The 21,663-nt window shown below is 40.7% G+C and overlaps 1 protein-coding gene across 1 annotated transcript; it reads left to right on the plus strand.

Annotated features, from left to right (window-relative positions):
- The first annotated feature begins 8,716 nt into the window (after positions 1-8,716).
- Positions 8,717-21,454, plus strand: LOC132987553 (protein FAM171B-like). The gene is made up of 8 exons (XM_061054665.1): positions 8,717-9,050; positions 14,865-15,098; positions 16,507-16,599; positions 16,793-16,951; positions 17,314-17,484; positions 18,617-18,733; positions 18,933-19,056; positions 20,115-21,454. The coding sequence occupies exons 1-8, from the start codon at positions 8,870-8,872 to the stop codon at positions 21,016-21,018; spliced, it is 1,983 nt and encodes a 660-aa protein (XP_060910648.1). The 5' UTR covers positions 8,717-8,869; the 3' UTR covers positions 21,019-21,454.
- The last annotated feature ends 209 nt before the right edge of the window (positions 21,455-21,663 follow it).

Here is a 21,663-nt window from a genome sequence, read left to right on the forward strand (position 1 = left end):
CTCACTGCCATTGGCAACTATAAGTGAGCATTCAGGATGTAAGCATTCAGCTTGTGTGACCTCGTGTGCTGGAAAGTTGCCCATGGAATTTATACTGCAGACTTGCTAAGAAGAAGTGAGACTCAACACTATAGAGCAGAGTCCATCCACTGACAAGAACTGAAAGCTCCAAATTAAGTTTCAGCCGGATCAGCAATCCTTTCAGACTACAGAACATTACAGACATTTAACCCAATCCTATATTTATCAAAATGTATTGTTTCAGACTTTTGTTTAAGACATTTACATAGGCTGTTCTCACTGGTGAGCAGCCCTCTCCTGGCAGCCCTGCAGCGTTCGGCCCCCCACCTGAGAGCTACCCAATCAGAACAAAGAGGGCATGTGAGGGTGGTGGCCCAAGTCCCAAGTTTTTCTGACGCCAGTATAAGATAAATACAGAGTTTATGAAAGCTGCAAATCATGCAAAAGCTACTCTATAGGTCTCACAGACTGACAACATGAAAGGTGGAAATAAGTATAATATAGTATCTTTAAGTGGATGGATGTTGCCTGAATTAAGGCCAGCAGACCCCTAATTTTATTTAAATAATAATTTCCTAAGAAATAGGTACATGTGCAAACTTGTGAAATAAAAAATATTATTACATTTCTTGATATATTACAGCTTGTATGGTACTTCGTTTATGTTTTTAAAAGTGATATTTCTCCTTAAGCAAAGCATTCAATTAAACATTGAAAGTGTATTTTTTTTTTAAATAACTTCTTCTTTTAATTAATTAAAGTATACAAAATATTCTTTAATATTTATTTGTTGGAAATATAACAACAGGGCTAAAGTAAAATTTTACTGCTGTGGCATGGGTAATAGGCTTCTGGAAACTGTGTGAGGTCTTGGCTGGTTACAGATTAAATACAGTAAGGAAACAGTCCCTGACTTCTCAAAGGCTTTATGGAAATGAAGCAGCTGTTTTTGATAATGCAATAGAATGAGATTCTGCATGCTGCTCTTGGGAACGCAGCTTTCCTAGATTTGCTTCTGCATCCATACCAATCTGGAGCTGATGCTCTCCACACCAACTCTATCAATCATTCAGAGAGCATATCAGCTCTGCAGCGAGGTAGTTTGGTCTAGGACTGCTTGAGCAGAGGCATTGGCAATACAAGGAAAAAAAACACCAACAATAAACGTCATGCTCAGCTTGTCTCCTTCTTCCCTGCTTATCTCCCAATGCAGTTCATTTCAGAAAAACAAACACAATTTGCAAAAGATTTAGTATTTGTTTCCTCCAGACTGAAAATAAGCAGTTTAACAAACAATCAACAGGAGTTTTAATCAGCAGAGGCCTCTGGGGGAGGGCTTTCATTTCTCAGGCTGGGACAATCTTAATACATACATCTCTACTGAGAATCAGTGCAAATTTACCATCTCTTGGAGCCTGCAGGGAGATTATTAGTTAATGTAAGAAGGGATGCTGAGTGCCTGTAATGAAGTTTGTGCACTGAATTTGCGATATTCTTCAGGGAAGAGACATTCAATCATTTCTGCTGTGCTGGTCAAATCCCTTCACCCAGCATACACTTTTATCCTAAACTTTGTTGCAGTACACTCGGCATGCACGATTTCACTTTCCGGAACAAAAAATGCTTCAATCCATGCTGCACTAAGTCAATAAATTATAAATCAGAGGAGGAAATCCTCCCCTTTTTTTACCCTGGAGCTCACATACCTTACCATCAGCCTGCCACAGGTTTAAAGTCGTGTCACGTCCTGGTGTCAGAGAACAGGATGTGATGGTGGTTATTGATGGAGGAGCACTGCTCTTTTACTTTGGGGAAACACCACTTTCTTGGCAGTCTAGTTGCAGAGTCAGCAAAAACGTTCCTACGTGCACGTCCACAGTCTGAGGTGGAGTCCAGGACATCCAGTTAAAGACGCTACTGCAGGCCAACCCCACAGATAAATATTTAATCTGTGGCAGCAGTAGGTAAGAGAGAGAATCATCTTTGGTGAATAAACAGGTTAATGATCAATTATATGATAATAAATTGCACTGTGCAACTGACACAAACATAATGACAAAAGATAAGAGTTTATATCTCTGTTTGTGGCGCTGTCAGGCTGCCCTTTTCCTCAGACAGACAGGGGACAGTTTGAGCTTTCAGTGTACACACAGGAATACTTCTTGAATGCAAGTCAATTCTCTCTTTCAGGGTATTTAAAGGTGTAGAGAGTATTATTGTAAAAGACAAACATTTAGGCGTACATACAGTGTGACACATAGAACTCTTTACCTGAACCATTCAGGTACAAAGTGTTGTGTTTTTTGTTGACACTGTATCCTTCCACCTGTTTGAAAGCACACGTGTGTTGTTGTGTTCATGCACAATATACAATATCGCTTCTCTGTCTCCTTCCGTTGTACTGAACTAAAGCCAGAAAGCCTCCTTGATTGGCATTATTTTTAGACAAAACACACAGAAGGTAGCTGGCTGGTTGAAGTATGGAATTGTCCCCTTCTGCTAAAGGCAGCACGGCTTAAACTTACTGATGAAAATGTCAACATGTTTCTGAATTTGCTTTTATTTGAGTTGAAAATAACAAATCTGGAAAAAAAAATACAGCTTTGTTAAAACTTGGCAAGTGTTGTGGCCCCAGGTTTGATCATGTAAACTTGAAACGTCCCCACCATCAGCTTATCTAATGCCAGCTTTACATTCATAAACATCTTTCTTGTCCATGTGTGTCCATGTTGAAGGTTAGTCTAAGATTTATGATTGGCCCGTGCAGTAGTTAAAAGGCATTGCCATAGCAACGCCTATTGTTTATCTACTTTTTAACAAAATTTTAGTGAAGTCAGAGACTGAGAGACTTTAATATGTTATTAACACAAAGTTAGACACAACTGAAAAACAGCCTCGGGTGAATTATACCCGATGGCGGTTTGTTTTTGTTCTTGGCATGTGAGGCACCTGTCTCTGAAGGCAAGGGCTTTATTCACCGTGTGACATTGTCTATCACTCTGTCATGTTTCCTGTTTCACACTCTCTCATCACTTTGTTGCCTCTGGTCCGTCTCCGGTATTTTAAAGAGAGCACAGCTGCACAGCCGGACATTAATCTGTTCCAGCGGCTGCAGACGTCACCTGGCAGACTGTCCTTTTCTTAAACATAGCGTTGATAGGCTATATTACCAGAAGATGTGTGAAACAAGTTAACATCTTCAAAAAATCCCTCACAAGTGATGTTAAAGGTCTTAAGGTTTGTTTAGTAAGGTGTGTTTTATGAAGCCTAACACTGACGCTTATATGACCAAAAAAAAAAAATCCTATTTCATCCTGCTTCTCTCCTTTTATCCATTTATAGAGCCTTACCCTCTGGCTTACATCAGTCGCCCTTCAAGTGCAACTGTAATGTAAAGAAAATATAGATTTTTGTGACCTTTTCACCCTTCTCATTGATAGACACCATTAGATGAAGCATAGAAGAGCTCAATACTCTTAAGAACCTTTTTATTCAAGTTTGAAGACACAGATATGATATAGGCGGGAGATGTACTTTCTTTTATTAACGCTGCATCTGTGCAGGTCAACACAGCGGCAGCAGGGTCTTCCATGCCAGAATGTTTTGAAGACGAGCTGATAGACCAAGTCTGCATTTTTCCACGTCTTTACAATGTGTTATTACCACTGCACTGCAACAAACGTGCCTATCTAAAATGCTGGCGACAGTATACGTTTTATTTTGGGGCAGCTGTGGCTCAGTAGTAGAGACCAGAGGTTCGATCCTCCTGCAGTCACATGTCAAAGTGTCCTTTGGCAAGAACCTGCACCCCAAGATTCTCTCGCTACTGCATCGATGAGTGTATGGGATTACTGTATCCTGACGGACAGTTTATATAGCAGCCTCTGTTGTAAAATGCTGTAAACGTGTAACGTGAAATGCGTTAAAAAAGTGCTTTGAGTACTCAGAACTCTAGAAAAGTGCTATACAAGCTCAAGTCCATTTACCATATAACCATCCATTTGGTCAAAAGGAGTGGGGTGAGTAATTGTCAATGGTGTGAACTGTCCACCAGTCGCCTGAGCTGGCTACAGAAATTTGTCATTCACAGATCTCTAAATGAATTAACTTAACCCGTAATCTCCTCCAGTGTCATAGATGTGTTTGAATTCAGGGGCTACATCCATAGACTGTAAATAATAGTGGATGAAACCTTAATCACGTCACCCATTGGTTACAGCAAGAGGCTTTGGAAGCCCCTCAATGGCGGTCTCCATGCTGGAAATCCTGTCTCAACCTAACTTTCAGTCAACCTAACGACAGGGTAAGAGCTTGAGCTGAGGCAGATTTAAGCCTCTTGACAAACCGTTACATCGTATCTGTCTGTCAATCAGCTCAGCCTGACCATGCACAAGTCGTATCCTTTCTAAAATCAAAACGGATGAGTTATAAACAAAAAAAAAATTGGCAACATCCTTCAGAGGGTGCGTTTGAAGACAGATTACGTAACAGAGGCGTGTTGAAGGCTCTTCAAATGCGTTCTACTTTCCACAGGTCCGTCCGTTGCATCTTCCCTGGCCAAACATATCCCCAGACTCATTGCACACCAATTCCAAAGAGCTAGCTGACTCTGAAGCGGCTGAGTAACACAGCCACAGACTGCTTTCAACTCTGTCAAATAGCGACCAATGCAAATGTTTAAAAACAAACCAAAAGGGGCCTTGAAACGTAAAAATGATCGCCCACATAACAGGTTAATTACCATGACTTTAGTTATCTTTGCTAGTTCCAGTGCAGCTGTCGAGGTTGCTCGGCGACAGGGGCAGCGCTTAGAACCAAAAGCTGGTGATGCACACGGTAAATCCTCCATAGACCAGACCATCTCATTTCAGATCTGCTTGAGCTGTCTACACAGGCTATGAAGGTTGGATTTTTTTGTAGGCTGGGTCTGAGGGATGCTACCCCTGAAATTAGACAGCTTCTGTCTGTTGTTTACATCCTGTATGTTCATACAGCCTGACCTCTTTGGCGCGCCCTCTAGAGGTATTCTTAAGTAACACACAAAGTACATAGACAAGTACATGAACAATTACATTCATGATGGAGCTGGTTGTGTACCTGAGCGCAAGGTTAAAAACCAACCAGCTGTATGTGGAAAGTGACATTAATTATTATTAAATATTAAATTGAATAATTTGCAGGGCACCTTTGACTGAGTGCTTAGTTTGCTCACCCAAAGTGCATTAGCTGTAATCATCGAAGTGTAGAGCCTGGGCCAAATCTTACCAGTGTCTCCTTTCTTGCATGTCATTCTCCTCTCTCTCTCTCTCTCTCTCTCGCTTCCCGATTTATGACTCTATTGTCCTGTTTCTCTGAAAAAGGCATAGAAAGGAAATCATTTACGTGTTAATATTTAGAAGCTTTCAGTGATTTTAAGACAGAGCTGATGCTATTTTTCGAAGGTAATGGGCTGCTAATTTTAATGATTATCCATGAACAAAATGTATATGTCCAAAGTGAATTATGGACAGAAAAGTCAAAAAGTTTTTTTTTTTTTTTTATCTCACTAGAACAGAAAAATATCTTTGCTTTATTAACAGAATCTAATAAACCAGGCAGCATTGTGTTAAGACAAACAGGGAGGAAGTGTGCGTGCTTAGATAAGATTAATTGAAGAAAGCAGCCAGGGATGGAGCTCGGAGCAGGCACAGATTTCCAGGGTGAAAGAGAACAGATTTCCAAAACAGTCCCCGTTGATGCAACTATTTATGTGGTGAAATGAACCATTACTGTATCTAATTTGTGGCAAATTGATCCTGGAGACTGAGGCTGTCATCCATCCTCCTGCTTGTGTGTTTAGTCTCCGATTTATACTTTGTCAGAGGGGAATAGAGCTGGGAGGACAAATGTGTCAGCTCAGTGCCTCTCTGAGGCCGCTGTCACAGAAGAGCTATGAGGTGGAGGAAGCCGGCCGAGGAAGGATTCACTCAGGGTTCTGGCGACAGGAAGCTCGGCGGGCGGACATCAGTGAGGAAGCCAACCTTCAGGTGTAACGTGAAGGAAATAAAGTGAAGCTGGCCATGAATGATATGAAGTGTTGAAAGGTCATTTTTTGGTGAGGTGGTTTGCAGACCACAAATATAAAAACACAAAGGATTTAAAAATAGACAGGAAATGTAGAATCATGTCAGACTGTTTATTATCAATGCACATACAACTAAAACGACACAAAGAATGGGTTGAAGCCCTGACCAACCTTTCACTCTGAAGCTTACAAAGCACTTATGTCTTCCCTAACATTAACCGTCTTTTTTTGCCTAATTCTAAAAAAAAACGACTTCTGATCTTTATGCTAGAAAGTAAGAGCTACCATCTGACCCTCAAGGCTACCATGTCTCCAGGTTGACTTCAGTGCAAGATGTTTTGAACTGGGTGAACAAAAAGACACTTGCATTATAGACCAGCGGAACAAAAATGTATTTTTTGCATATAGACTACACAGAACTCCATGGCTAAAGACGATCTGTTCAACCAGTACAGAAACCCATCCACATCAAAAACCTTTGGCTTTGAGCACATCTCCTCTTCCATCAGAAAAAAAGAAAACTAACCTCCTGGAGGTCTTTTGGAAACACTCTCAAGAGGATCTAGATTTTGCTTTTATTTAGGTAAGAGCTGTGTTTGCTGTAATCTCTAACCCATGTCACTGTTTGTATTCTCTATGATGCTCTGAATCAATTTTTGTGATAATAATATTTTTTCAATTAATATTGTGGACATCGACAACGTCAATCTGCAGGAGTTTTATACAGTATGTCTATTGTCTACACTATCTCTGGATCAATATGCCATATTCAAGTTGAAGTATCAACGCCACTATAAAAAGGCCTGTTATTCCATCGGGTCTGTAAGAATAGTCAGTATTTGTTTACAGATATTAACATTTTTTAAAAAGGACACAAACTACAAAATAAACTGCACAATGCTTTAATAGTCTACCAATACAGTTACAGTGGAACATAAAACTATTGATATCACAGTTTAGATCAATGTCAAACAGAAAATAGGACTTAGGATAGGATGTTAAACAATAAAACCTGGTGCTAATTTCCCCCTCACGTGTCAAACCACAAGAGTCAACTCATGTTTTAGTTTCAGACTGTTGGTCTGAATGTGAAGCTCGAGTTCACAGGGTTTTAAAGCGTAAACCATTCAGTTAACCCGCTCATAAAGTGTGTTCACATTACATGGTTACACTTTGATTTGATGCAGACAAATCAATATATGATCAGACAGGTGACAAATTAAAGAAAAAAAAGGCTGAATAAATGAGTAAAAAAAAGATAATGCATGCAGATGTTTCCACCGGGATCACAGGGGGTCACGGCATAGCTTGATTAGTATGAAAATAATTTCACTCACTCGATCTCAAATCAGCTGACACCTATCAGAAATGATGCAGCTTAATTGAAATTGTATTCATCCCTCAGGTCAAGTTTATCTAGCTGTTCTGGTCAAAGTATAGAGGAAGACGTTTAAAAAATAATGCTTTTAAATTTAAAATCTTTTCTTGATGATGAGGATCACAACATGAGAAAGAGGTAGACAGGAAACAAGTCCTGAGGGAGAACGTACATTTTCTCTGTTCTGTCCTTCAATGCAGGAGTTTAAACTGTGAATAATTATTCAATCAACACTTAAATCATTTGTCAGACTGAAAGAGAGGCAGAATGTACAGGCTAATTCATTTGTAAAGTATTTCGTTTTCATTGGACCTTGAAAATCAATTAGTAGCCGACACCACAACACAGTAAACAGACATCTTTGTGTCTAACACTTCTGCTGTAATCATGACTACTAGTATACTTAATGTGAACTGCTGCAGGTAGAAATACCACCAATTATACTGTAAACATCACCACGACTCATAATCACAAGTCCACCGAATACATCCCTTTAGTGTCTCTGTTTGTGTTCCTATGCTACATTACTACCATCTAGTGGTTGAAATCGGTAAGTGCATCTTTTGTGTTATAGCAAAGCAGTCTACAGAAAGTAAACTTAACTGTGATATGTGATGGTTTGCATGGACTTTAGTGATTAATTATGATTTAAATGTACTTTTTTTTTTATTGTGGACCCCAGGAGGAATATCTGAGCTCTATTTTTAACTAATGGTAATGGGGATCCAAACAAATAAACCAAGAAACAAATAGATAAATATACTCACTTGTGTTGTATTAGGCTAATTGTCGACAAGTGGCATGAGAAGTAGCCTACATTTGCTGATGCAATATGTTTAAATAAATCAATTGACAAAGACCTGCCTCATTATTATTTAAGTCGTTATTTCGGCATAACAACGCTGGTTTCCCCCTAAAAAAAACAAGTTTTTTCCTCAAGATATCGAGAAATCATCATTGTTATCATGGGAAAACCAAGCGTTGTTGTCCCGAGATAATAAGATAAATCAACAAATAATAAAATGTAATTTAACAGTATTATCGCCTATAGGCTGCTAAGCCTATACTGTTGCATGCATTCGCTACAACTATTGGCTACATTAGTTTGACATGTTTTTGTTGTCTGATTTATTATGATCGATAGAAAGATGATGAATTGATAAATTGATAGAAAGCTCTTCGGGCCTCACGAGGCGGCGTAAAGAATACAAAGGGGGCGGAGTTTCAGTGCCATGTTTGAAGAGCGGCTGACAGCGGAGGAGTTAGGATGGCAGTGCTGTGGGCATCTCTGTTTTTGTGGGCATCTCTGTTTTTGTCTTAAATTCTAGACCAAAACAAAAATCGGACATATAACCAATCAGAAACGAGCGGCACCGATCGATCAGCTCGTTTGGGTCTATTAAGTCATGCGCTTATTGATCTGTCTGTTATTGTCGCTGTTTTTGCGCAAGAATGGGAAAGTGTCTGCTGAGTTGTTCACCCCGAGCGGACACTCTCTGCATATCAATGACGACAACTTTTCAGGCCGGGATCACATGAAACAAGAGTCCATTCAGATCCAACAACAAGTTCTCGAGCCCGGTTCAGGTTAGTAGCTGTAAACCCAATCTACCTTTGGATGGGTGCTAAAACTCAAGAGTTATTGTTTGTGAGCCTTAAGTGTTAAATTGAAGCAGAATACTAGATGACTGTAGCTGGAATATAAAGATAAATGTTGCCTTTTTTTTTTTACATTAATCACCCTTCATTTTCAGTGTTTTTTTCCCCTAACAGATTATAGATGGCCTCATTTAGTCAGCCCAGACCATCTGTATGAGGATTTGCACTGAAATCTACTGATCTGTTCATGAGTCATAAGTGGTGTGGGAGCTCTCTGCTGTCACTTCATGAGGAACGGTTTCTCCATCTGTCTCCTTTTTGCTGCACCAATACACAAGAATGCACCCATTTATCAGCTTCTGTGTGCACTTTCTATTATATGATAGCACTGTATTTATTTTGAATATTTAGAGTTGGCATGTATTTTCACACAGGACACAAAAGCTTGCTTCAGCATCATTTTACTACAGTGGCTGTCAAGTGCAAAGCTTCAGCAGCGGCCCAAAAGAAAAATGAACACAATAAATGCTGCAAATAGACAAAACAACTGCATTACAAACAAACACGCTGCAAACAAAATTCAAAAACAGATATTGTGCAAATGTATGCATCAAGACAAATGCTGCAATTGCTGTCTTCAACAGAAGTGCTCAAGGCCTGTTAGGGTGCTCTGTGGACCGTTTATTATTGTCGTGAGAGAGCGAGGGACACGAGGGAGATAATTGATTGTTTAGATAGGAAAGTGGCATAGTTGGAAGACAGAGAGTACTGCAACTACAAGATCTGAAGTGAGTGTATGAGACAGCTGAGCAGGGGTCTCGTCAGGGCAGCGTCGGGATGCCGTGGAGCTAGCGCTAGCTGCAGGGCTAACACGTCCCCTGTGCTCAGATCTTGAAGCTGGGCAGTGTCAGTTCACTGCACTGCTAGCTGTGCGGCTACCTGAGGTCCTTTCTGGGGGAAGCTACACTTACCAGTGGTGTAGAGCGTCTGCCACAAGGGATCCTAATGATTAAAGCTCAGACTAGCACAGATTGGGTTTTGGAGTTGACAATGTTTTCTGAAAATTGCATTTGCATTGCAATGCATGTTTGTTTCCTTTGCAGCGCTTTTCAGTCGTTGCATTTGTATCCTCTCTGAATATGCTGCATGTTTTTCATAGTGTAAATAATTTCAGCCATTACCAAGCCTTTGCACTTGTCGGCCACCGTACTTTACACTCAAAATAGGCAGACTTTAAAACATGTGTGTAATATCACGTGTGTTGACACAACAGCAGACAATTGATCTCCTTTGTCTCCTGTTGGCTGTGTTAATTGTTGCAGTAAAAATATGTTCTCCATCTCCTTTCTGCAGAGTGCATCTTTCTGTGTCACACATGCACACACACACACACACACACACACACGATGCACAGATGCACCCACTTCCATGACAGCCTCCTTGTTTACAGCAGAGGGATGAAAAGGAGCTGAAAGAGGGATTTGTGACCCTGTTCACTTATCAACTGATTCATGACTAATTCATGCTGCTGTAGGAGTACATTACCATCCATCATCACATGATCCAGTTGTTGGCTGAAATGCACTCGAGCATGGTGTTGTCCCTAAGACTCTCGCAGCCTGCACGCTTGCCAACCCAACCCGTCCCCTTTAGCTCTTTTGTCCCTTCAGTACACAGAGTAAAAACTCACAGAGGAATTACTTCATCGTTCTAGTTATCCTTAATAACAAGGGAAGAAAATTAAATCTTCGTGTGACATCTTTTCTCGAACCAGATGGTCATTCGTCCCGTGCTGGGAACCACATTCTTGTTGTCTTCTTAATAATGGGCAAAGTTTAATCCTCCCCTGCCAAAGTTATTAAACCTCTAAATCTGCTGCTTTAATTTGACTACAAATAAACCATTTGTCATTTGGGTCTGAAGTCCATGTGTCCTTAAGTCACCCCCCCCCCCCCCCCCGCTCCGCCCTATAAGCATCTTTTGTCTCACTTCAAACTTGATACTGCTGACTCGCACTTAGAGAGACGATTTGGCCCACATGTCAGAGGGTGCACTTGTGTTTTTCCTCAATTGGTGGAATTTGTGGCCTAATTCCAACACACACACACACACACACACTTTTGTGTGGAGGCAGTGTGGGGGTAGGGGGGTGCGGCAGCAGAGATAAGTCTCTGTTGGACCATCTGTTTATGCTGCCTGTCGGTCTCGCAAAACTGACCAGTCAACATGTTTGTGTTCCTCTCTGTGACTGTTGATTTGTTATTAAATCTCTGGTGAAGTGAGGCTAATGTAACGCTGAATCTGACTTATATGTCAGCAAACAGCCGAAAAAAAAAAATCTGCCTTCCTGGGGCAGGCAGCCACATATTATTTAATGTTTTATCAGTAGAAATACCCTCAGAATGCTATACATACAAATATAAAGAAAACACCAAATACATTTTAAAGATATTTAAAAAATGCTTCACTCATTGGAAATCTTACTTCTTTAGTGGATACCAGTCTTTTTATGTGTCTGATAATACCAGTACTCCATCCACATCATCATGCACAGAATGGGATCTATTTCTCATCTGCCCCAGTGGCTCAGACGGCCCATTTCAATCCACTTCATAAACCTCTTTGTGGCTAGCGTCAGTCCTCCAAATGGGGAGATTATAGTAATCTCTCACGAAACACCTCCACTTCCAACGTAGTGACCCCCTTCTCTTATGGTCGGCCACTAAGGCAGAACACACTGCTCCCAAAAAAAACCCCTGTTGTCGCTCTGCGGTGGTTTAAGTGTCCCTGTGGGACGTTTCTAACTTTGCCAAGTGTGGATGTTTGTTTCATATTGTGGCTGAAATTGCAAGTTATCCCTGTCAGCTGCGGGGCGTTAGTCTGTTATTGATCAATGGGAATTGTAAGGGCCAATAATATGGGATGATCTAGTTTTGGCTCTTGCTTTAATGTTGTGAAAGCTGGTGGCATGATGCATGGCTTTATGTGTTGCGGTAAAGCTTTGGCAGATCTTACAGCCGGAGGATTAAAGCAATGAGACCAGCAACAAACTCAGCCACCACAGCAGTCAGTGCTGATTTGTCACCATTAGAGAAGCATGCTTAAGACATTATGACCGGATAGATTGCTGCTTTTGCAGCTTTTAGTAACTAATAAGAAATGTTATGGTCCCTCGTAGAAAAATAACTTCACTATTGTGCGACTTTAAGGTCTGACGATAACCAGGATGCTGAGATGGATCGCTCCCAAAACTCCCTTTCTAGCCTAGACTGGATGAGAAGTGTACAGTTCAGTAGAGGATATTTGTAACAGGGCAGTATAGGTGAAGGATAATACCCTGGCACTTGCCAGTATGGCTGAGATTTGCACCTTCTTCACAGTACTCTTTGTACAGTAGTGTCTTTAAATCAGTGCCCTGTTCAGTGGCTTCATTACTTATTGTTTTCAGGCAGCACTTGTGCTTAAACTTTGTCAACTTTCCTGTGCAGTCAAACATCATTTACAAACTGTTCTAGCCTCATGCTGTGCCGCTTCCACAGTTATCCCCAGGTGTGCACACATTATAACCTAAATCACTTTTATGTTCATCATCGGCATTCAGTTTCATATTCATTCCTGGGATCTTTTTCTCATCTGCCCCCAGTGGTTCAGATGGCCCATTTCCATCCACTTCATAAACGTCTTTGTGGCAAGCTTCATTTGGTGGCCGTGGCTCAGTTGGTAGAGTCAGTCGTCTCTCAACCTGAAGGTCGGGGGTTCACGTTGCTCTGGCTGCTTCGTTGGTGGCCTATGAATGTGTGTGAATGGACTAGTTAATACTGATTGGTACTTTACATAGCAGCCATCAGGGTGTGAATTGGAAGGTGTGACCTGCAGAGTTCTCAGAAGACTAGAACATTGCTTTACAAGCTCACGTCCAATATAGACTCTACCTTTTTTCCCCCACCAACTCCTGTGGTAAATACTCTGATCAGCCGTAACATTATGACTTATACACTCTACAGCAATCCAATTCAACATTTCTAACACAAATTATACTTTTAAAAAGCTTTTACATTTTCTGTTTTTATTGACCTGTGTAGTAGTCATACTAACCAGAATGTAATAGTAATTTTAAAGGTTAGAATTCTACTTCCTGTTTTTGGGACAGCAGTAGCTCAGTCTGTAGGGACCTTGGTTGGGAATCGGAGGGTCGCCGGCTCAAGTCCCAACACGGACCAAGTCCGGAAATTGGTCTGGTAGCTGGAGAGATGCCAGTCCACATCCTGAGCACTGCCGAGGTTCCCTTGAGCAAGTCACCGAACCCTAAAACTGCTCTGGAGCGCTCGCTGTGGGCAGCCCCCTCACTCTGAGACCTCTCCATTAATGCATGTCCATAGGATCCTGTTTGCGCATGTGTGTGTATTTCGGCCTGTGTTTGTGTAGCATGTTCATTAAACAGAGTGTAAAACTGAATTTCCCCTCACAGGATTAATAAAGGATAAATTATTATTTATTAATCAAGTTGCAGTGGACTGTGGATGGTCCTTAAAATGAAAGATGTTCCTTTTATTTTGCTCTCTCAGAGAAAAATATTAGATTGTAATTCTCCCCTTTCTGACCATTTCAACAAAAACAACAATCGTAGAAGCTTTGTCCAAGTAAAATCCATGGTCAAACTCTTGTTGTTCTCCGTATTGGATTGCATATGTGTTCATAATTGTATGGTTGATCAGTGCATGTTGCTCTTTAGCAACAACATGTTGAATTATATTCCAATAAATTCCATTTAGGTTGCTACTGTACGTTGTCTGCTGTATTTTGTTTATTTGAGTTTTTGTGTTGCTAATGATGTCTGATAGGAACAGAGCATGAGACTGAACCAAACAATAAAGTTTCATATGTAAAAACACAACAATTAGATGAAGACAATATGCTCTGTGGTGATGAGGGGGCATGCAGTGTTGTTGATAATTCTTTGTGACTGTCACTTTGAATGACACTTTTCACATTAACCGTTGTCTTTTGAGTAGTATTGTAACAAAGTATTGTTTGGTGCAGCTTTAATGCCGTGTGTCCCTCATTACTATGCAGCACTGACTCAGAGAAATGAAGTTTTGTTGTCATCAACTTACTGCTGGTTGTTGTTGCACATTGTCAAAGTGGCTAATTGGATTTGTGGATAAGGTGTCACATTATCATTAGGCACTAAATGGGATTCTCTTTGAGCTACCTTAAAGAAGGGCTCCCTTATGTGAGTCACACCATTGGAAAATATGTCCTGTTAGCTTTCTGCATACAAATGTAGCATTATTCTGGCTTGAATTCAGCCGTTTGCTTATTTTAATTTGCCAAATTCTTGCATCTCTGTTAAATGTGCTGGGCTTAAACGTTTGGTATCCTGGAGCGATCCTGCAAATAAACTTTTTTCCTGTTTTGTTGTTAATAAGGTCTCGTCCGGGTTAATTGGAAAACTTTGCTAACTCCATTCTGTTAAGACACTGAAGCATAATGCACAAAAATGTGTGTGACCATGATAACAGGTACTTGTACAAGTCTTTATAATGTTGTCCAAACAGCAAGAAATGTTGCCTTTGTTTAGCTTATAATGAAACATTTTGTCGAGAGTGTGTCTGAGAGGTTGTACATTCTGTGTTTTTATGTATTATATGAGATGTTTTTAACTTCCCATTCTTTATAGATCCAGGAAAAAAAATTAACTTGATTGAACTTAGAAATGCCAAACTGAAATCTGTTGTTTTGTAAATCTTTAAAAGCAGCTTTGCAAACTTTGTCTTACCTCCATCTTTATGTTCTCTCCAGGCTCTGCCTTTAACCTGAAGGTTCAGGTCAACAGTGCGCTGAGTCGTCAGTTCCTGCAGCAGGCTATGGTGGAGGTCTACATCAACTACACCAGGACCAGTGCAGCTCTGACAGGGGAGGATGGGGGCCTTTTGCTTTATATACCGTACCAGGAGGGGATGCCTCTGACAATCGTGGCCAGCAAAGATGGCTACATGCACACACTGCTGCCATATAAAGCCAGCAGAATGCCATGTAAGAGTGTGTGAATGTGATTAATGTTGATAGTTTTGCTGAATCTCAACAGATTTGAAGCTGAATCAAATAAAGAGAAACATCCCAGGTGATGTTTCTCTTCATTTATTCATTAAGTGACCACATGTTTATGAATGAAAGTCTACCTTTCATAATGATGTTGCTCTGTGACCCTGCCATTTTTTTTATTTAACCTTTAACCATTGAACCAGGAAAGTAACTTAATCGTTGAGATTAAAAATGTCTTTTTTAAGAGCGTCCTGGCCAAGACAGGCAGCAGCACAGTCAACAGAGTTCCACACAAACAATAAGCAGCCAAACATGCAAATACAAAAAAATACATTATCAGACATTAAAACACATTTTTAGGGTTTTTAGAGCTTGGCTGTGTGGGACTGTCAACAACCTGAAAGAGGCTCAGTTAGTCACAGTAGGCTGGGAAATCACCAGATACTGGCTGCAACCAGTTCCAATTAAAATCTCCTCGAGCTATTATTTCACAGTTCTGGCCTGTGGAGAGTTGAGCCAAACAATGACATTATTATCAGAGCTTTGCTTAAATGGCATTTTTTTGAACTGATACTTTTTTTAGAGGGGGAAAATTTTACCCAGATAGCGGCTATTATCAAAAATGTGTGTTCTGGAATGAAAATAGACCCTTTATGCTTTTATTTTGCAACTATATGACGTTCAAATGTCGTCAGGGGGCTCAGCTGTGAGGCTCTGCTGGACAAACTTTGATGTAATGACCATATCATAATTCTCCACCGTATGTTGCAACTTTTCATAGGTGCCCATTTTGAAAAATAAAACCCTGATACTGCTCGTGCTTGTAAATCCCATAACTTCAACCAGTCAACTGCTATATTGGTCCGGCTCTTTAAGGATATACTCTGAAAGATCAGCTGCATATCATGTGGTTGTTTGTGTGATAGTCGGACACAAAAGTGTATTTAAATATCTGTGAAATCAAGTCCTTCACAATCTGCATCCCAGGGCACAATAAACAGTATTAACACAGTCGAGAAAAAGACTTACCATCATGGGCGTCAGGGTTTTTCTTAACTTTGTAGCTGTCATTGTAAGGACAAGTTTGCTTTCACAGGTGGGCAATGTTCGTGCAGCATCTAGAAAAACAGTTAAGGATGATTTTTTGACACAAATCTGGAGTCTGGCTCTTCTTCTGTCATCGTTGAACAGCTGTAACCAAACAGCGTTTTGCATCTCTGATTACAGCAGACAACTGAAGCTTTGGCCCCATTCCACCTGTCTGTGACCGGTTGACCTGATGTGACATGATAAAACACTTTGTCACACTGCCCTCTAGTGGACAAACACGAGATTTTTGAGTTAACTACTTAATTTAAATTGTGCATTTCTGCCCTTTCTATTTCATTCATTTCTGCAGTATTTTCATCTTTGACGCTGTCTCTACCAAGGGTGAACCAGGGGAACATCTGGCTTTTCGATGATTCAGTCCTGATCACTGGAAAAACCTCTGGTACTTAAGGTTTTCTCTTTTCTTCCTTGCTCATTCTCTCTTTGCTCCTATCGCTGATTATCAAAGTATACACTTAAGGAAACACATTGTACTTATCAAAAAGAGCTGAGCTAAATGGAAAATACAGTCATCTTATAAAAACACATTTTCTGCTGTTAACTATTTTTTTCCTTCTTTGTACAATGTAAAGTAGATGCTTCATTGCAGCCTGTTGTCCAGTTTCCCAAAAGCCTGCTGAACCTGACAGAGAGCAGTAATGTCACCGCTGTTAAAGCCTACCTGACCGTTCCCAAGCTGCCATCACAGGATGACGCCTTCCTGAATACTATGGGCGTCATGAGCAGTAAATCAGGTACAGTGATAGTTATCTGACACTTATTATTTGACGTATTTCTTATTTTATTTTAAGTGTTTCGATATTTTTCCCTCCAAAATTGAAAAAGCCTTTTAGACAATATTTCCTGCTTCGATATTTCATTTGAAGGTTGCATATGCTTTGTAGAAGTGTAGAAGTGTATGTAAAATATGAATACTCTGGTTCCATCTAGTGGTGATATAAAAAAAGACACTGTGGTAGACGGGCTGACATCAAACTGGAGGTTAATGTGCTCATTAGTTACACTAGTTTTTACTGTGTTGTTTAATTTTCGACTAAGACGAAAGAAGAAACAATAAACTGATTCAAACTGTCTTTCACTCTCCTGATTTTTTCAGGATATGTCAGTGTGGACCTGAGTCCGGTGGCGGCCGTCAGTGTGCAGCTTTTCTCAGGAGACACAGAGTTACATGTGAGCGGACCCATACAGATCAGCCTCAGCCTTCCTGACAGCTGTGGGCTCCAGAGTTCAAACAGTGTCCCTGCATGGTTCTTTAACCACACCACTGGTGAGTGACGGTCACATTCAGGTACAGGTTTTCATCTTTGAGCGACAGTGAAGATTGTTTTTTTTGGGGATTTATCTTATTTTGTAAATGTAGATTAACAAAAGAAGATTAGTTGCCAATTTTAAAACTTTCCAAGAGAGGGCGCTGGTGGCCGAGGGGTTAGTTTGTGTGCCTTATGTACAGAGGCTGTAGTCCTTGAAACGGACGCTATTTAAGTGACAGCAGTCTCACTGTAGTGGGTCACATTTCTTGTTCTTCCAGTCAAATACTAGATGCGGTCGACAGTACATCCAGGTTTGGCAAGTCTATTAATTCTCATTGAATTGTTCTCTTGCCACCAAACACCACCATCACGCCCCGACAGTACATACAGCGTCCCTGAGTGGGCGGAGCCAAGTCTCTTCCCCCACGAGGTGGCAGGGTTTACTGTACAGTTATTCAGGGGAAGTTTGACTTCACGCCACCTGGACTTAAGACCCACATGACTCATCACTCACTCAGAAGACCCTTAACTGTGGTTCTTGTGCCCCACTAAGAGACAGTAGTTACAGAGAAATGCACAGGCACTGTGAGAGAAATTGATTCCAAAAAATATGAGAATCGCTACTTCTCAAAAGAAATAAGAACACGGTGTGAGATGATTCAGGGAAACCTTTTATACGGGATCACGGAGAGAAGACATTAGACATGGTTCTCTCCAGAAAGGTAGCTCAGAGTGACTTTAAATAGAGACAAACTCTCCTACTGTCTCCATTCATCAAAGAACATTTAAAACAAGAAACACTACACCAAGCAAACACTCCAGAAAGCAACCACACCCACATACAATCAACCGTAGAACATCTCCCTGAAGGCAACCACACCTTACACACAATGAAATCAAACATCAATAGAAGAGCATCTGCCTAAAGGAAAATTACAACTTTCTTAAAAGATGCTAATTACCAGTTGATAGGCCATAGAAAAATGAAGAGTTTCTGCTTTCAGTTACTCCTGTTATAAAAAAGAAGTTTGCCAAAATTCCCTGACAGCACACATTTACATTTACAAAACAGAAAGGAATGATGTAGTTTAAAAAAAAGAAGATTTCACATGAGCATCACTGATGTATTTTGTTGTTTGTTTACTGCAGGTGGATGGATGAGAAAAGGATTGGGGACGGTGGTGTCCGTGGAAGGGAAACTGATGTGGACCTTCACAGCTCCTCACCTTGGTTATTGGATTGCAGCACCTCTGTCAGCCAACAGAGGCAAGTGCTCTGCCAGCTTTGACGTTTAACTTTAAGAATACAATGGATTTGGCACGGGGAACTCGCTTAGGAATCAAAGATTAATTTCATTGCAAACATGTTGTCATACATATTGAACCTTGTTCATTGTTGTGTCTACAATGATTTTAATGGTGTGTGTATTTTGTATTTTTCACCCTCACCTCTTCTGCTGCTTTAGGTCTCTTTGGACTTACCATCCCCCTTGACTTCATCGTGCGTCATTCATTTCTCCTGATGGTTATTCTTGGAGGAGTTCTTTTTATTGTCATCTGCCTTCTGGTTGGATTATTGCTTTGTCGCAGGTAACGGAGGTTTTATTATTCACCTCAGCTCACACCTAGACATATAAACATGCTTACTGTGAGTAAATAAATAAATATTCTTTATGGTCTGTGACTGGAGGATTTAGTTACTTTTTCAAGTAATTTAAAGTTGTTTGGGTAGCTACTCTGTCAAAACACCTTTAAATTTACTCTGACTTTTTGAGCCTTAAAGGAGGCTCCGGTACAATCCTTCATGGCAGATTTTTTTTTTTTTTCATCTTTTAAATTAATTGATGTTTGAAATGGACTCACACTGAGAGAGGAGAGGGGCTGCATGTGGACCCGGGGCCGCCAGTCGCCCACCCCTGATGTGCAGTATTTCCACTTTTCCAAAACAGAGATATTGGCTTTAAATCTTGGTCACACTCTCTGTTTTTCAGAGCTCTGAAGCTTCATCGGTAGAGCTTACTGAGGGAGTTAGAAAAGTGCTTTAGGAGAAATCCGGGAGATTTTGTAGAGACAGATTTTAGGTTAAAGCCGAGCTGAGCAAACTAAAAAAAGTTAGGGCTTCATGGCAGGAGTTTTTTTTTTTCTCATTTTCAGGAGGAGTGCTTCTTAAAGATGTCTTACTTTAATATCAGTAAAACACCATTCAGTGAACAGACCAAAAGCAAAACAGATTTTCATCTCAAATATTTACAAGTTGACTCTGGGACTTTATTATTTTATGTGTTGTTATCAAATCTAATAGAATACTACACTTCCTGATACTCTAGGATATGACATGTTGTCGTATTTGAATTTCTAACATAACCTGGAGATTCAAATAACTTGGATCATTCAAAATCTGGCTCCATCTGCAGATTATCTTTTGAAAAAGGGTTTTGTAACACATTGTCTCACTATTTTATAACTCAAGGTGAAATAATTAAATGTAATGGAACAACATGTACAAGAATAAGATGCAAATTTGCACATGCCCGTGTTATTCATCTGCAGTAAAAGATTTACTGAAATTTTGTTCTGAGCTCAGCTTGAGCTAAAATGACCAACAGTCAGATGCACTGTTTAAGACAAATGTTCTGTCTCATCCACAGAAGTTCACCCAGTGAAAGTAAGACAAAGAAGATCCCTCTCGTGTTAAGAAAAGACCAAACCACCTCCACTTGTGACGATGATGTCATTGAGGTATCTTCAGGGGACCTCTGTCATCTACAGGACGGACTGAACCAATCCTTCACAGAGAGGGGGGATAACATGCACAATGCCGCTGTTATTTCTATGCACAATAGCAATGTCATAGCCAACCCTGGTGCTGTGGCCACTGCTGTGGAGTGCAACAAACTGGATCTGAACACCGCATCCCTGACAGAGAATTTGTTTTTCTACAACCAGCCTGTTGCCATTCTTCACGCTCCAGCGTTTTTCCATTTGGAGGAGCAGCCAGAGCAACCCCAATGGAGCAAGTCGGCCACTCTTCCCCGCTCGGGGGCTTCAAACGGCGCTGCAGCCGAGCCACCGAGGAAGGACAGCTTCACACAGACTCTGCCAAAAGGTCCCTCTGCCACCCAGAACCAAACTGCAGAAAATGAGGACCAGCTTGGGGTTTTAGAGGACTCTCAGGCTGCAGCCTCCAGCAGCCCATCCAGGAGTCACTTCAGCCTCCCAGAGTCAGCATCAGTCCCTAGAACATTAAGCAAAATGGTGGGCAGCAGACACTCAATGCATGCCTTTGCAGATCTTTCTAAAATCCCCACACTTCAGCCTCCTCGGGCCTGGTTTGTGTCTCTGGAGGGTAAACCTGCAGCTGAGATCCATTACTCTGTGTCAGAGCAACAGAGGAGGCAAAGGCCAGCGGAGAGCAGAGAAACCAGCTTAGATTCAGGAGTGGACATGAGCGAACTAAACCAGACGTCGGGGAGGAGGGCTGTAACGCTGGAGCGCAATAATACTTTTGTCAAAAGCACAAGCAGCAGTAAAAACACAACATCACAGAAGTAAAAAAAGAAAACATTTTAATGTTGACCCACCATTCCCAGTTTACAGTACAGTCCCCTTTCTTCCATCAGGCGGAGTTGTAACTATTGTATAAAAGTGTAGACAGTCAATCAGCGCATGTGGACTCACTAACAAGTCTCCTTACCCTCCAGCTTGAAACAATCTATTTCATCTCTTCTCCTGCCTCAACAGTCAGTGCTAACCAAAAAAATGTCAGTATCACTTTAAATGTCTATTGTTCCAGTTTCCCTTTTGTCCACTTTTTAAGGACAGATGCACTAATGCTTTGTTTTCCATCAGGATTAATGGAAGGACCACTGTGGCCACCTTAACAAGAGGATATTTGCTATTTTAATAATGTCATTCTATTTGTGTTCATATTCCACATGTATGACCATGAAGTGAAACACTTTGTTTCATTTTAATAAAAAAAAAAGAACCAACCTTTTTGCATTTTAGTAGCTTACTATGTTTATTATAAACAGTTTTAATCCATATTATGTTCAATATTTTGGATTTTTTTTCAATATGGGCAAAACAATTACATGAGTTCCAATAAAAGGAAAAAGGCATACATTGTGATATCGCAGTACCTGCCTCCCCAACCTGGGCAATATCTCTATAAGGTGAGAGCCAAATGAAAAAAAA

Source organism: Labrus mixtus, chromosome 13 (assembly GCF_963584025.1).
Source record: "Labrus mixtus chromosome 13, fLabMix1.1, whole genome shotgun sequence".
Classification (NCBI taxonomy): Eukaryota; Metazoa; Chordata; class Actinopteri; order Labriformes; family Labridae; genus Labrus; species Labrus mixtus.

Bases quoted from the DNA above. Each gene is read 5' to 3' on its own strand.
- LOC132987553 (XM_061054665.1), top strand. From the start codon at position 8,870: ATGCGCTTATTGATCTGTCTGTTATTGTCGCTGTTTTTGCGCAAGAAT. The intron at 18,734-18,932 runs GCAAGTGCTCTG...CTGCTGCTTTAG, and splicing joins ACCTCTGTCAGCCAACAGAG to GTCTCTTTGGACTTACCATC. The intron at 19,057-20,114 runs GTAACGGAGGTT...TCTCATCCACAG, and splicing joins GGATTATTGCTTTGTCGCAG to AAGTTCACCCAGTGAAAGTA.